This window comes from Ovis aries, chromosome 9, assembly GCF_016772045.2.
Source record: "Ovis aries strain OAR_USU_Benz2616 breed Rambouillet chromosome 9, ARS-UI_Ramb_v3.0, whole genome shotgun sequence".
Classification (NCBI taxonomy): Eukaryota; Metazoa; Chordata; class Mammalia; order Artiodactyla; family Bovidae; genus Ovis; species Ovis aries.
Window position 1 is genome coordinate 80,889,814 of NC_056062.1, and position 16,880 is coordinate 80,906,693.

At 42.3% G+C, this 16,880-nt stretch overlaps 1 protein-coding gene and 1 long non-coding RNA gene across 3 annotated transcripts; one reads left to right on the forward strand and one right to left on the reverse strand.

Moving 5' to 3' along the window:
• Window positions 1–160: 160 nt before the first annotated feature.
• On the reverse strand, window positions 161–5,875 carry LOC114116394 (uncharacterized). Of its 2 annotated transcripts, none has more exons than XR_009595006.1 (2): window positions 5,795–5,875; window positions 161–3,210 (listed from the first exon to the last, which is right to left on the reverse strand). It is a non-coding gene; the product is annotated as an uncharacterized LOC114116394 (long non-coding RNA). The 2 variants fall into 2 exon arrangements; XR_009595007.1 differs by having other exon boundaries at window positions 161–3,213.
• A 129-nt stretch (window positions 5,876–6,004) lies between these two features.
• On the forward strand, window positions 6,005–10,690 carry LOC101108663 (cytochrome b-c1 complex subunit 7). Its single transcript, XM_027973204.3, has 4 exons — window positions 6,005–6,036; window positions 8,788–8,859; window positions 9,691–9,857; window positions 10,504–10,690. The coding sequence occupies exons 1-4, from the start codon at window positions 6,018–6,020 to the stop codon at window positions 10,579–10,581; spliced, it is 336 nt and encodes a 111-aa protein (XP_027829005.1). The 5' UTR covers window positions 6,005–6,017; the 3' UTR covers window positions 10,582–10,690.
• The last annotated feature ends 6,190 nt before the right edge of the window (window positions 10,691–16,880 follow it).

The following is a 16,880-nucleotide window of genomic DNA, read 5'->3' on the forward strand; positions in this document are numbered from 1 at the left end:
TCCTTCCTTCTTGGGAAAGAGACCTAAAATACAGCAAGCTTAGAGAAAGGGAGGCTGTTTACCAGGCTGGTGTGCTGTCCTGGGAAAGGTGGGAACAGTGGAGAATTTTCCTTCTTGTTTTCAAGGTCTTTTAAAATAATTTCATCACAAGATAGCTCTATTTTCTTTGTTGTTGTTGTTGTTTTTTTTTAATTTTACTTGACTTTACAATACTATATTGGTTTTGCCATACATCAACATGAATCCACCACGGGTGTACATGAGTTCCCAATCCTGAACCCCCCTTCCACCTCCCTCCCCATACCATCTCTCTGGGTCATCCCAGTGCACCAGCCCCAAGCATCCTGTTATCCTGCATCGAACCTAGAATGGCGATTTGTTTTTTACGTGACATTATACACATTTCAATGCCATTCTCCCAAATCATCCACCCTCTCCCTCTCCCGCAGAGTCCAAAAGTCTGTTCTATACATCTGTGTCTCTTTTGCTGTCTCGCATACAGGGTTATCGTTACCATCTTTCTAAATTCCATATATATGCGTTAGTATGCTGTATTGGTGTTTTTCTTTCTGGCTTACTTCACTCTGTATAATCAGCTCGTTTCATCTACCCCATTAGAACTGATTCAAATGTATTCTTTTTAACGGCGGAGTAATACTCCATTGTGTATATGTACCACAGCTTTCTTATCCATTCATCTGCTGATGGACATCTAGGTTGCTTCCATGTCCTGGCTATTATAAGCAGTGCTGCAATGAACATTGAGGTACACGTGTCTCTTTCAATTCTGGTTTCCTCGGTGTGTGTGCCCGGCAGTGGGATTGCTGGGTCCTAAGGCAGTTCTATTTCCAGTTTTTTTAAGGAATCTCCACACTGTTCTCCATAGTGGCTATTCTAGTTTGCATTCCCACCAACAGTGTAAGAGGGTTCCCTTTTCTCCACACCCTCTCCAGCATTTATTGCTTGTACACTTTTGGATCGCAGCCATTCTCACTGGTGTGAAATGGTACCTCATTGTGGTCTTGATTTACATTTCTCTGATAATGAGTGATGTTGAGCATCTTTTCATGTGTTTGTTAGCCATCTGTATGTCTTTGGAGAAATGTCTATTTAGTTCTTTGGCCCATTTTTTTGAGTGGGTTGTTTACCTGTTAGGAGTTCAGAGCATGCCATATTATCCATCTAGTAACTACTACTCTCTTACATCTTGCCAGAGAACAGATTCGATTTTGGTTTGTCTGCACCGTTATGTTCCTGAGCAAAGAAAAATATTGAAAGTTGCCCACAGTTGGCTACTGAGAATCTGGAAAGAAAAAGGGATAGGAAAATCGTTTGAAAGACAGCAATGAGATGTAGTAAAAGGCCACATAACAAACCTTTGTCTTATGGCCAGGGTATAAAGATTTAGCATGAAATGATACTATTTTTTCCTGTTTCCCATCTAGACACGTGATCCTGGGCACAGGGTCTGATTATTTGTGAGATGAGGCATCATGGCTTCAGATATCTGCCTTAGGATCACGAGACTGTTGACGCTGGTGGCCCCCAGGAAGCCACACTTGTATCTGCACTCCCGTTGTAGTCTGCTCCCACGCTGACTCAGGCGGCACATTCTGGTCACTCTGGTTCATGGAACACGTGTACATCTGTGCTTGTCCCCCTGGAACCCTGAGCCAGGATGGAAAAAGTCTGATGATTCTAGTGGGAAAACGAGGTGGAAGGTGCACTGGGATGACCCAGCTCTAACCCCTGAGCACCACAGAAGGGAGTGAAGAGGCCCAGCAGGTCCACATGGAGCAGAACTAGGAGCACCGGTGTTTTAAAGCAACTAACTTTAGGGATAGTTAGTTGTGCACTGGGGTTCTGTGTGCTAGATGTCCTAAAACTGAGAAACTATCTCGTAATTGGTCGGGGTCTTCCTATTAATCTATTTTACTCATTCCCTCAACAGATTAGAATACAGTGGTGAGTGTGGCATAGATACATGTCTTCATGGAGTTCTCTAACAGATGAGCTCAATAAACAGGGAACACAGGGACTTCCCTGGTGGTACAGTGGGTGAGTCTGCCTGCTAAAGCTAATGCAGGGAACACAGGTTCAGTCCCTGGTCTGGGAAGATATATGTGGTGGAGCAATTAAGCCCATGCGCCACAACTACTAAGCCCACGGTCTATAGCCCAGGAGCTGTAGAACCTGTGCTCTGCAGCAAAAGAAGCCCACACAACGAGAAGCCCATGCTCTCCATAACTAGAGCATTGCTGCCCACTTGCAGAAATGAAGACCCAGTGCAACCAACAATAAATTATAAAAAGTAAACAGGGAACGTGGAAGAAGGTTCAGCCAGGAGGCATAGCATGGAACCAAACTGCCTGGTCTTTCTAAGGCTCAGAACTTCATTTTGCCTTAGTTAACTACCCACTCAGAACAGGCTAGCTATACTGCTGTAATGAACAACCCTAAAGCCACATATGATTTAGAACCAGAGACGTTTTTAATCTCACACGTGTCCAACTTGGGGCCAAATAGTTTCTGTTCCACATTATCTGAGTGATGGAGGTTGGAGCTTCAATCATGTCTGGAATGTAGCCCATCTATGGAAGGGGAAAGGAATGTGAAAAATTGCTGTTAAAATTTTCTCACATTTTTCTTTGTCAAAGGATCACACAGGCATGCCTATCTTTAGGGATGGAGAAGTGCAATCCTGCCATATGCCAGAAGGAAAATAAAAAATGTTTTAATCAGTTCTAATGGCTATCAGCAAATGTCCAGGCTTTCTAGGCTTAATACCTACTGTTTAGCCACAAGTCGTGTCTGACTTGGCAACCCCACGGACTGCAGTGCACCAGGCTCCTCTGTCCTCCAGTGTCTCCCAGAGTTTGCTCAAATTCATGTCCATTGAGTTGCTGATGCTATCTAACCAGAGTTGGACACTATCTAAGCAGAGTCCTCTGTTGCCCCCTTTTCCTTTTGCCTTCAATCTTTCCCAGCATCAGAGCCTTTTCCAGTGAGTCGGCTCTTCCCATCAGGTGGTCAGAGTATTGGAGCTTCAGCAACAATCCTTCCAGTGAATATTCAGGATTGATTTCCTTGAGGATTTGATCTCCTTGCTGCCCAAGGGACTCTCGAGTCTTCTCCAGCACCACAGTTTGAAAGCATCAGGTTTTCAGCACTCAGCCTTCTTTATGGTCCAGCTCTTCTGTCAACACATGACTACTGGAAAAAACAAAACTTTGACTATATGGACCTTTATCAGCAAAGGGATACTTTTAAATATGCTGTCTAAGTTTGTCATAACTTTCCTGACAAGGAGCAGGCATCTTTTAATTTCATGGCTGCAATCACCATCCACAGTGATTTTGAAGCCCAAGAAAATAAAATCTGTCACTGCTTCCACTTTTTCCTCTTCTATTCACCATGAAGTAATGGGACCAGATGCCATGATCTCAGTTTTCCGAATCTTGAGTTTTAAGCCAACTTTTCACTCTCCACTTTGACCCCCATCAAGAGATTCTTTAGTTCCTCTTCACTTTCTGTCATTATAGTATCATCTGCATATCTGAGGTTGTTGACATTTCTCCAGGAAATCTTGATTCCAGCTTGTGATCATCCTAATACCTTTGCTGCTAAGTCACTTCAGTCGTGTCCGACTCTGTGCGACCTCATAGACGGCAGCCCACCAGGCTCCCCCGCCCCTGGGATTCTCCAGGCAAGAACACTGGAGTGGGTTGCCATTTCCTTCTCCAACACATGAAAGTGAAAAGTGAAAGTGAAGTCACTCAGTCATATCCGACTCTTAGCGACCCCATGGACTGCAGCCTACCAGGCTCCTCTGTCCAAGGGATATTCCAGGCAAGAGTACTGGAGTAGGGTGCCATTGCCTTCTCTTTAGGGGCTGGATTTTGTGACAGTCCTGGGTATAATCCCTTGAAAAGGTTTTCCTTCTCTTGCCACCTTCACCCTCTAAGCAGCAAACAAACTTGAAGGGTAGGGAAGAAGGGAGAACAATTTACTAAGTTCTTGTAAGGCAATTTACCAGCTACAAATGTACTGCATGTCTTCCTATCTTCCAAACTTCACTTTGGCTAATCTAGTCTGGGAACAGGCATTCATTAGCTTTTTAGTATGGCATATAGTGCTGAGTAATAGGAGAAATTGTGGTGTCACAGAGGAAAAAAAAAAAAAAGGTAGAAGCCAACAAGATTTTAGATCTGGATTGTGACTAAGACCACTAAACCTTTCAAATTTACAATTAGATGGCATTCTATACTGCCCCAAATCTCAGCTTAGGACAGAAGAAAACAAGTAGTTTCTGGTGGGTAGTTGCAATGAACCAAATTGTGTCCTCCCACCACCACCCACCCCCCCCCCCATCCCGCCCAAACTGCAAAACTTTGGGAGATAATATGTTTAAATGAAGGTATCAATGTCCTTGTAAGGGATACAAAAGAGCTTGCTCTCTCCACCACGTGAGGACACAGTAAGAAAGGCACCCTATACAAGCCCCAGGAAAAGAGCTCTCAACTGAAACTGACCATTCTGGTGCCTTCATCTTATGCTTCTAACTGGAAAGAACTGTAAGAAAGTAAATTTGTTTTTTAAGCTACCCAGTCTATGATTTGTTACCATACACTGAGCAGCCCAAGACAGTATTGGTGCAGAAGTTCATCAGTAACTCAGTAAGCATCAAACATCGTAAACAAACCCGACTGTTTTGTCTCTAGGGTATTTTGTTGTTGTTGTTGTTTTAATACTTTTAAATCTCTTTAATACACCTGGAGTTTATTTTGATAAAAGGTGTAAAGAGATGGTCTGACTTGTCCCCTGGGCCTGTCTCACCCACAAATTAACCAACTATTCTGTTCTGCAACCTTAAGTAAAATTCTTCTACCTCAACAATTTGTGATCCTGCTGTCCCTAGTTTTTTACACTTTAGACTTAAGTTGGACTGAAACCTTTAAAATGTACTTTTACCTTAAAATTGCATTAAAATTCTGCTACAGTTCAAATTTAGTATTAAATTGTTCTTCTCAACAAGACTATCACTGAAATGGCTTGATGTAGAACTTCACCTGGAGAAACTGAAGGTGAGAGAGGGTTAGTTTCCCCTGGGTCAGTGGTGTAGCATATGGCCCTAGGATCGCGGAGTGCCAAAGTTGTATCTTTGGGGCTTCCCTGGTGGCTCAGTGGTAGAGAATCTGGCTGCCAATGCAGGAGACACAGGTTCGATCCCTGGGTCAAGAAAATCCTGTGGAGAAGGAAATGGCAACCCATTCCAGTATTCTTGCCTGGGAACTTCCAGGCACAGAGGAGCCTGACTGGGCTTTAGCCCATGGGGTTGCAAAAGAGTCAGGATTTAGCAACTGAACGACATTTTATCTAGAGTCTCAGATTCTGGAAGGTGAATCTGGATTCCTCCTAGTTTAAGTGCCCTTAGACAATTTACGCAACCTTTCAGAGCTTCAGTTTCCTCTTCTCTAAAATGGGTACAATCACCGTATTTATCTTATAGGTTTAGAATGAAATTAAAATAAGTCCATAAAACGCTTAGCGTGTTGCTTGACACAAAGGGCGCAGTTATTACTGCCCAACCTCTCAGAGATCGTCACTAACAGAAGCCAGGCTAAAGATCTGGTGTTCTAATTCCTTGCCTGCGTACGTGCTAAATCGCTTCAGTCTTGTCCGACTCTTTGCGATCCTATGGACCTCTGTCCATGGGATTCTTTAAGCGAGAATACTGGAGCAGGTTGCCATTTCCTTCTCTAGTTCTAATTCCTCGCCTAATGTTTTTTCCCACCTTGTCGCAGGGAACGTGTCGCGGTTCCACGCCTACGAGATTAGCATAATCGTGACCGACAGGTGTACGTCCTCAGAGGCCAAAGGCTGGCCGCCAGAACTGCGCCTGCGCGAGCGTCTCCCCGCCCTACGCGCCGCACGACGTGACGCAACGCGCCTGCGCCCTGGGCCCTGCTCGACCTCTAGGACTTACCCAGGAGGCAACGCTTCTGTGTCAGGTCAACATGGCGGGCCGGCCAGCTGGTAAGTCACGGGCGGCCTGCCTGGCGGGCATCGCTGCGCTGAACCTTTTATACTTGCAGCAACTTGCTCCTCTCCCTGTGCTCGGTCTAAAAGGGCAGGTTTATGGCGGGAGGGAAGGAGGCGGCTCCAGCCCACCTTGGGCCCACCCCCATTCCGTCTCCAGGGCCGGCTGTTGGTGAAGTTGTCCGCGGTGGCCCCCATAGCCCTGGCGCTCCGGATGCTCGAGCTCTGAGCCCTTCTCCTCTCGACCTTAGAAGAAGTTCAAGGGCACCAGGAGATAGTGGCTCTCAACCGAAGTGAACCGAGCGTTTACTGTGAGCCAGGCGCTGTCGTGTGCGTTAGCTAGGTCCGTTCTGTCAGCGCGAGGAGGACAGTGTCAGTTTTCCTTGTAGGCGGTAAAATAACTGAGGCGAAGTGGCCGGAGGAAACAGGATTGGAAGCCTCGCTGAACCTCTCTCGCGCTTCTCAAACGGAATTTAGAGGCAGCTGAGTGAGTGAGGGTTACGGCGAAGCTTCAGTTTAATAACCTTGGCTTATCTGGAACATCCACTTGGTCTTTGGATTTGGAGACATTTGCATCTATTCTAGGTATTGGAACAGATGTGTTTATTATGGAATAGAACGCAGATATTACTGGAATATTTAAACAACGTGAAAAAATACAGTCCTCTCCCCGCTCCTTCCCCACCCCCCCTTTTTTGTCAGTCCCTAACCCGCCTGCCAGTGCAGGAGACGCGGGTTGGAACCCCGGGTGGGGAAAGATCCTGTGGAGTAGGAAATGGCAACCCTCTTCAGTATTGCCTGAAAAATTTCATAGACAGTGGAGGCTGATGGGCTACAGTCCATGGGGTCGCAGAGTCGCAGGCGAGTGAACACACACATACCTCCTAGCTTTTTTAAAAAACGTTGTTCCCTATTTCGGTACCCCCAACAGTTGTGAAGCTATTAGGAAACACCAGATTGCCAGAACAATTCGTTAACCTAAATGACATTGAGCTTTTGGGGAGTGGCGGAGACATTTAAAAATTCATTATTTCCTTAACTAGACAACTACTGAAGACATTGTGCTTCAGTGCTGTGTTTGCAAACTACATAGACCTGGCCTCAGCTCCATCACTGGCTGCCTCTGATCTTGGATGGGATAATTCATGTAATACTTATTGCTCTTTTGCAAGGACTTGCGGGTTGTAAGTAACTCAGGCATGGGAGTAAAACAAATAGAATAGTGCCTGGCACACAGTAAGTGTTCAGTGGATATTAAACATTATTACCATCACTGGTAAATATGTTTTCAAGTAATTCTCTCCTACAAATGTGTCTGTAGATTGTTGACGATTTGTTGTTATTTTAGAAGCAACATTATACACCTGGTGCTTAATTTCCAAAGAGAGTTACCAAAGCTGTGATGTCTAAGAGGTTGAATCAAAAGAGAGTTTGTTTTCCTTCCTTGGTTAGGGACTATCCCTAAGACAAAATTTTAAAAGAAAATTTAAACTTTCCATACCTCCCTCTCTGTACCACATCTCTCCTGTAAACATCAGACACTGTCATGTTGCCTTTAACTCCTACTGGGTAACCCATCAAGCTCAGTTCTGTTTCGGAAAGAGTTTTAACATTACCTGTTTCTCCTCATACGCTTTGAAATATTCATTCCCTCCAAGGAAAGTTAGCTGCTGGGGAAGAGGGAAATGTGCTTTTTTTACTAGTCCATATGGGATCAAAACCCTCCCAGAAATACATACATTTTTAAAGAGAGTAGCCAAGTGAAATAAAAGTAATGTAAAATAAAAGTTTTGGAAGATGGGGGTCATTTAATCTGCTAGTGTATCCTGAAATCTCATCTTTTCATACAACTCCAGCTCCCTTGAAAAGTTATTAAAAGAGTTATTTCCTGTAACCTGTTTCTGAAATTGCAAATGATGGAGTTTCTTTTCCGTCCCCCACTCCTTTAATTCTAACAGCAGCAAGGGGACATGATGGAATGGGATGCTTGACTTTGAAAAGCTGGAGTGGCAGTACAGTTGGCCCTCTGTATCCACTGGTTCCACACTGGAGAATTCAGCCAACCTCCTGATGGAAAATATTTTGAAGAAAAAATTTCACAAAGTTCAAAAAAAACAAAACTTGAACTTGCTGCTCTCAGCCATCTATTTATATAGCATTTATTTTGTATTTACTCCTATTTACATCGCTCTTACATTGTATTAAGGTGGCAGTGGTAGTAAAGAATCCCTCTGGAGACTCAAGAGATGTGGGTTTGATCCCTGGGTTGGGAAGATTGCCTGGAGGAGGAAATGGCAAACCCCTCCAGTATTCTTTCCTGGAAAATCTGAGGGACAGAGGAGCCTGGCGGGCTACAATCCATATAGGGTTGCAAAGAGTCATACACAACTGAGCAACTAAGCACAGCCCAGAGAAAATTTAAAATAGGAAAACATGCTTGGATTATATGCAAACACTGTACTGTTTTATATGGGAGACTTGAGCCTCTTGGAGTTTGGTATCTGAGGGGGATCCTGAAATCAGTCCCTTGCAGATAGTGAGGGACTGTAATCATACCTATAGGTCTTTCAGGTGTTTGAGTTTATCCTTTTTCCTTACTGTCCAGTTTTTACCTGCAGTCACTTTTGTTGATAGACAAGGTAAGCAGTTTTTACCTACAATATATAGAGTATATGCTTTTAAAAGAAATTCCTTCCTGTGTTTGCATAGGAAGTAGGATTATTAGCAATTAATAGTCTGACTTATCAGTTTCAGCATCAAGCAAGTGGCTGGAGGGTATTCGAAAATGGTATTACAACGCTGCCGGGTTCAATAAACTGGGTGAGTATTTGTGCTTCTTATTTTGTTTTCTTCTTCTTCTGAGTATAGTGCTTTTGTAGGAGTTAGTATGGATCCTCAGAATACATGAACTATTCGTACCTGTGTACCTTAAATTTTAAAATTAAGTCATTTTATTGTTAAATCCATTTCCTTTTTATTATTGAGAAGAGAGGGATGGAATTGTCCCAAATGTATGAGGTGGACATGATTTATGTTCTTGAAATATGAGAGCAGAACATTTTCCTTATTATATGTTCCCTCTCTCAGCTCCTCTCCTTAGCATTTTAAAATTTAAGTTATGTGAACTTTGAAAGTAGAGATTTTTCAAATGTTAAAATTGTCTGCTGTCTTTACAGTTAGTTGATTCTGAACTTTATTTAGAACTTTATACTTTGTGGTGAACTTCATCTTTTGTAACTGAAGCCTGATGGAAGCACCATTAAATGCTAATGGTTCCTTAGTACACTGTCATTTTAAGGTTCTTTAATTCCTTGAGCTCAGAATTACAAACTATAATAAGGTAGAGATGTGGTTTATTGATAAGTGTTTAAAAACACAGTCGACATTTTAAATGTTTTTAAAATTACTGTAGATAAAATGTGAACTTTGTGGAAATATATTTTAAAGACTCATTGTTTCCACAGTACCATTTAAGAAATAATCCATTAAATAACCCATTATTGTATGTGAAATAGCATTGAGTTTCCATCATAATTATTTCTGGATATATCACCCAAGTTAATGACTTAAGTTATAAGTCAAAATTTTACTTATTTTTTAAAAAGTTATTTTCAAGATGCATATTCATTCTAACTTTGTTTTTTACCATAGGCTTAATGCGAGATGACACAATACATGAGAATGACGATGTAAAAGAAGCCATAAGAAGGCTTCCTGAGAACCTTTATAATGACAGAGTGTTTCGCATTAAGAGAGCACTGGACCTCAGCATGAGGCAGCAGATCCTGCCTAAAGAGCAGTGGACAAAATATGAGGAGGTGGGACAGTTTTTGTGTATTTGATAATGCTGGCCATTAAGGGCTGAATATTAGAAACGACATTGATTGTATAGTGCTTCAGAGTTCTTAAAAGTCGTGTCAGATCTCCATCCTTACGACAGTCTCATGGGCTTAGAGCAAATGTTAGCTCTGTTTTCGAGATAAACGCATTGAGATCTAGCGATGAAGTGACTTTCCGGATCACTAAACCCATCCCTGAGACAGAGATACAGGAGTAGAATCCGGGTCTTCTCCCTCCCTGGCCATGCTCTCCTTCTGCACTCTGCTCGCCTGAAGAAAGGGTGTTTATGTGATCGGCCCATTTAGTGGCTTTCTGGCTCCTGGAAAGGACTCTGAAGCAATCCTCACCCCTTGGGCTGCATTGAAACTAGGCCAGACTTGTGGGCTCTCATTCCTTTCTCTTTGACAGACCCTCTGATAACCTATCAGAACGGCTTATTACAGTATTTTTGTGGCATTTTACATAAATGAAAAGCAGACAGTTTTTAGTCTGCTTGAGAATATATTTTCTTAAGTTGGAAATAAGTTTTGTAGATTTCTTTTGTTGTTTAATACCTGTTGAATATTTGGGATATATCAGTATGTGATGATGGCATATAATATTTTTCTTTTGTTCATTCTTTAGGATAAATTCTACCTTGAACCGTATCTGAAAGAGGTTATTCGGGAAAGAAAAGAGAGAGAAGAATGGGCAAAGAAATAATTCAGCTGTTCTCAAGTATTTTTATGAAGTTGGTTAAACCTGAAACGTACAGTGTAGAACTATTTGGGCTGTAAATGTATTACTTTAAATAAATATAATTATTGTTGGAGTTTTGGAGTTCTAAACCTTATTCTGAATAACTACTCAATTTATGTTGCTACTGTAGATTAGCAAGATATCTCAAAGCCCCAGCAGGGCCTTCCTTGCAAGAATGGGCTGGAGCAAGAAACAAACACCAGGGACGTTGTTTTATCTGAAGTAAATAGCACGGGGCTTCCCACGTGGGGCTGGTCGTAAAGAATCCTTACCAGTGCAGGAGACATAAGCAATGTGGGTTCAATCCCTGGGTTGGGAAGGTCCCCTGGAGAAGGAAATGGCAACCCACGCCATCCAGTATTCTTTCCTGGAGAATCCCCGTGGACAGAGGATCCTGGCGGGCTACAGTCCATAAGATCACAGAGTCAGACACGACAGAAGCGACTTAGCATAACATATATAAACAGCGCACAGACTGGCTTTCAGACTTCGAAAGTTACTGAACAAAAGGAGAGAGGATGCACCTCCTAGTTTGCCAGGAATGTGATATCAGAAAATAAAAAGTGGACAAAGGCGAGACACTTTCCAGCTCCCAGTGGCTTTTCCACTTAGGAAACGACCATTAAAGTCTATTGTGGGACTCCCCTGGCAGTCCAGTGGTTAAGATGCCGTGTTTCCATTGATTGCAGGGGGCACAGGTTCAGTCCTTGGTCAGGGAACCTAAGATTCTACACGCTTACGGGTGCAGCCAAAAAAAAAAAAAAGATCTGTTGTAAGCGTTGGATAGTAATGATATTTAAAAGTAAAGCTATAGTCCAGTTACATTTTAGAACCATTCTATAATGTCATCATTCCCACCCCTAAATTCTAAAATGCTTACTTCGCTGAAAGTGAGAACACAGAACCACAGCAAGTAGGGAAAGGAATCGTGGAACCTGCAGTCTACAGTGTTCCACAAGCCAGTGCTGTGTATGGTAGACCATCTCTAACTGGGATTTTACCTTGAACAAGTGTGAAAAACAATTTTTGTATTTAGAGGCATGCCTCAGAGATACAGTGAGTTCAAGTCCAGACCACCAGAATAAAGCAAATACTATAATCAAGTGAGTCACAGTTTTTGGTTTCCCAGTGCATGTAAGAATTACAACTGTACAATTAACTGTAGTAACACTGTGCTTTAAAAAACCAATATATGTACTTTAACTAAAAGATACTTTCTTGCTAAAAAATCCTATCATCTAAGCCTTCAGCAACTTATACTAATAACATCAGAAATTACTGATCACCATAACAAATACAATGAGTTTGCAATGTTCCAAGAATTGCCAAAATGTCACAAAGACATGAGTTCCAAACGCGTTTGGAAATTGGCACCAATAAACGTGCAGCACGCAGGGTTGCCACAAACCTCCCATTTGTAAAAAATATATATATGTGAAACCTAATAAAGGAAGGGTGCCTGTAGTTAAAATTCCTGAAACAATCAGAAGTGGGTATGTACATTCGACATATATTTTTGTTACAGAAAGAAAATTTTGACAAACGTTTCACTTTAAAGGGCAAAAGATTCCTTTATTAGAGTGAGGTACTAGATTCAGCCACTAGGTGGCGATGCGCTACAACTTGACTTAAAGGGACCCAGCACCGCCACTGCTGAAGGTTTATCCACTGTGTACCCCCACTCCTTCCCCTTCATTTTTCAGGATGACAACACCTTATGAGGTTTATGGCCATCAGGAGAATTTACTACTAAGCTATATACTGATGTAATGAAATCTAATATATGAGAGTAATGAATTATGAGATGTTATTTAGTTTCAGGATTTTATTACTTCAATCAGTTTTGACCATATTTCCTTTTATATGATTGCTCACTCTTTAAACATACCAGATGACTGTATAAGGAACACTTAATAAAGTCTAAAGATGTTAAAATACATATATTTTATTTGCCATAATTTGTTTAAATTCTGGTTATACTGGTGTTCATATTAAAAGCCACAACATAAAAAAACATAAAAGCCACAACATGTTATAAGCTGAGATCTCAGGTCAGATGGTGCCTCTGAACTATATTTTGCTAAGAAATTTCTTTGTATGTGTTAACAATTGAGCAAGGAGGAAGAACTGAATTGTTAAAAGGTTAATTTTTAGCATAGATTACAGAAAGCTTGTTAGTATTTGAGTGGGTTATATATTATGACAAACTATTTAAAGTGTTATTCTGGATTCTGACTATATCTCACCTACAGTTGAAAAAAAATGTATTATTTGCTTAACTTTGTATTTTAATACACTTGCCTATTTTGGCATAAATGCCAAAAATGTAATTTCAAAATAAATCCCTGTGAAATTTCTGCTATTATTCAATTGAATCATTGTTCTATTAGTATTCTATTTTAAAGAAAATTTTTATACATGCCTATGAAATTGTATCTATAAGTCAGAAAAGATAATTATTTGTTTTACAAGACTCAGCTTCTAATTCCTTATACATACATTTAAAACATGGTGTGCCAGTAAACTAGAAACTAGATGCCAACTATTTAGGCAGTCATTATCCTTTAAAGATGGACATCTCAGCTACAAAATGAAGCAGTTTATGAAATGAGTCATTATTTTAGGAACAAAACATCCTCGTCTGTATTTTTAATTTATGCACTTATTGTTATGATGAACTAATATTGATTGATGGAGTATCAGTCTTGTAGCAGACACTGTTCGTGTGTTGTCTTCTAATCCTCCCTGCAACCTTCTGACGTGGATATAATTACAACCATTGTATGGAAGAAGAAATTGGGCTTGTTCATTATACACACATATACATTAAAAAAAATATATATATATATATATATATAAAATAAAGAAGCAACAATTAGAACCCTGTACGAAACAACTGATTGGAATTGAGTACCACCCGGCTGTCTGCTGTCACCCTGTTTGTTTAACCTATACGCTGAGTACATGATGAGAAATGCTGGGCTGGATGAGTTACAAGCTGGAATCAAGACAGGAGGGAGAAACATCAACAACCTCAGATATGCAGATGATACCACTCTGATGGCAGAAAGTGAAGAGGAACTAAAGAGCCTCTTGATGAGGGTGAAGGAAGAGAGTGAAAGAGCCAGCGTTAGCCTAAATATTAAAACTGAGATCATGGCATCTGGCCCCATTACTTCATGGCAAATAGAAGGGGAAACAGTGGAAGCAGTGACAGCTTTCCTCTTGGGCTCTAAAGTCACTGCAGATGGTGACTGCAGCCATGAGATCAGAAGACGATTACTTCTCGACAGGAAAGCAATGAGAAACAAACATTGTGCTGGAAAGCAGACGTTACCCTGCCAACCAAGGTCCGTATGGTAAGGCTGTGGTCTTCCTGGTGGTCTCGTATAGTTGTGAGAGCTGGACCATAAAGAAGGCAGAGTGCGAGAGAATTGATGCTTCCAAACTGTGGTGCTGGAGAAGACTCCTGAGAGTCCCTTGGACAGCAAGGAGATCAAACCAGTCAGTCCTAAGGGAAATCAATCCTGAATATTCACTGGTAGGACTGACAGAGAAGCCGAAGCTCCAGTATTTTGGTCACATGATGCAAACAGCTGACTCATTTGAAAAGTCCCTGATGCTGGGAAAGATTGAGGGCAGAAGGAGAAAAAGGCATCAAAGGATGAGATGGCTGGAAGGCATCACTGATGCAGTGGACATGAACTTGGGCAAACTTTGGAAGATGGTGAAGGACAGAGAGGGCTGGCGTGCTGCAGTCCGTGGGATCGCAAAGAGTCAGACACAACTGGGCAACTAAAAAACAACACATATATATATATTTGGTGTGTGCTTTCTGTGTCTCATGCTAGGCAGAAGCTAGGTGTAGGATGGACTTTTTGAACATTGGCGCTGTTGACATTTTGGGCTGGAGAATTGTTTGTTGTGGGGCTTTCCTGTATGTTGTAGAGTGTTCAGTAGCATCGTCATTTTCCTCCAGTTCTGGCCACCCAAAATGTCTCTAGACATTTGTTAAATGTTCCTCTGGGTGACAGAATTGCCTCTACTTGAAAATCACCAGTACAGGAGATACAAAGGGAGAAACCAAGATGGTGGAGATTGACATGTAAATAGATGTATAAATATGTAATATATGTAAACAAGTGTGTAAATTACTTGTAAAACTACATTGGGTGTTACGGATACGTGGAAAAGGGAAAACTAAGTCAATTTGGCAGGTGATCAGAGAACACCCACTGACAACTTAGCGGAATCCAAAAGAGTGAGCACAGCCAGCCAAGCTAAGTGGAGGAAGGCAAATGGGAAAGTGCAAAGCAGGGCGTCTGCCAAGGAAAGAGACTTCACACTTACGGAGTGGCGTCTGGGAGGTGAGGGTGGTGGAGCCTGGAAGCTGCACGCCGTATTGAGGTGCTTGTACTTTGTGAGCAGGAGAGTGTTTGAGTAGATTCCAGCAAGTAAAAATCCCCAAAATTTTTCAAGTGAGGTTAAGGGGGATGAATGTTAAAAGTTTCTCAATCCTGAACTGCCAATTTGCTTTTTTAAGACTGTAATAATTTGTACTTTCTCTGGTGGCTCAGTGGCAAAGTAGCAGCCTGGCAATGCAGGAGTTGTGGGTTCAATCCCTGGGTTGGGAAGTTCCCCTGAAGAAGGAAATGGCAACCCACCCCGGTATTCTTGCCTGGGAAATCCCAAGGACAGAGGCTACAGTCCATGGGGTCACAAAAGTCTGACACAACTTATCGACTAAACAACAACAACAAGTAAGCAATCATGAGGGTTCTTTTCAGTGCACGCCTGCCTGTACCAAGTATTTCATTAAGAACAATCTTGGTGAATTTGGGTGGAGAAAGGGTTTCTTGTTTAAATGTGTGTTTCTTGGATTGAGTAGTTAAACATGCTTCCATATGCTATTACCAAGTTGTTTTTCCTCCTTTATCATGTTCATGTTCTTTGCCTATGCATCTATTTTTATTTTCACAGCATTTTCTTTATTTGTTTAGTTTTCTTCTTGGTTCCCCTGCTTTCCCCCGTCCCTGCCCAATTTGGGTCGGTTTGCATGAGATCTTTATATATTTAGACAGTACTCCTTTTATTCAAATTTGCTAAAAAGATACTTTCTTATTCTGTTGTTTGAATGTTGTTCTGGTTATTTTTTGGATGCCTTTTCAACTTCGTTTATAGTGGGATTTGTTGAATGGAAGCTTCTAATTTTTATGTAGTACAGTCTATCAGTCTTCTCCTCTGTGGTTTTGCCTTTAAGGTCATGTCTGAGAAGTCCTTGCTTTACTCCATGGTTATATAAATATCCAGTGAGGTTTTTCATCTAGTACTATTAGCTGCGAGAAGTAAAACCATAAATCTTTAATCCTTGTGGAGTTGGGTATATGGTGTGAGCTGAGTATATTTTTGAGAGATACTAGGAGGTCCAGTGTTCTTGCCTGGAGAATCCCAGGGACGGGGGAGCCTGCTGGGCTGCCGTCTATGGAGTCGCACAGAGTCAGACACGACTGAAGTGACTTAGCAGCAGCAGCAGGAGGTCCAGTTGGTAAGGCTGGATGATCAAGCTCATGCGCAGGGGTGGAGGTGGGAGGTAGAGACACAGGAGGAGGAGACCCACTAAGGGGGATCCCTGGAGGGTTGTTCTTGTTCAGTCGCTAAGTCGTGTCCACTCTCTGCGACCCCCATGGACTGCAGCACGCCAGGCTTCCCTGTCCTTCAGCATCTCTCGGAGTTTGCTCAAATTCATACCCGTGAGTCAAAGATGCTGTAACCATTTCATCCTCTGCCGCTCCCTTCCTTTGCCTTCAACCTTTCCCAGCATCGGATGCGAGCCGGTCATCAGCCCCTTCTGTGCACTTGTTTTCTGTAAGATTGTTTCCCCTGCTGGATATTCCAGATCCACTCTCTGCACATCTCCATCCCACTCTGCGCCCCAGAGACTGACGTGTATGGCCTGCATCTACGGACGCCTTGTCCTCTGGCTTCTCACTTGGGATCGGCCAATGGGAAGTTACCTGCAGAAGAGGACAGACAAGCAGAGGGACTGGGGTGTCTGTTCCCCCAGCTCACTCCTGCTGGGCTGCCGGTCGGCCGTCCCACGGAGGACTCCCGCAGCTCTCTTCCTCCCCACATCCATCTCTTGTTGGTCCCTTAACCTTGCCTGTCCTTTTTCAGTAGATCCTTCGTTGAATATCCCTTGGTTGCAGGAGCCTGACCTGCAGCTGAGAACCTTGACTCACACAGAGCTGGTCTCCCACGCCCTG

Coding starts and splice junctions, on each gene's coding strand:
- LOC101108663 (XM_027973204.3), top strand. Junction 8,860..9,690: donor TGCCGGGTTCAATAAACTGG/GTGAGTATTTGT, acceptor TTTTTACCATAG/GCTTAATGCGAGATGACACA. Junction 9,858..10,503: donor AGTGGACAAAATATGAGGAG/GTGGGACAGTTT, acceptor TTCATTCTTTAG/GATAAATTCTACCTTGAACC.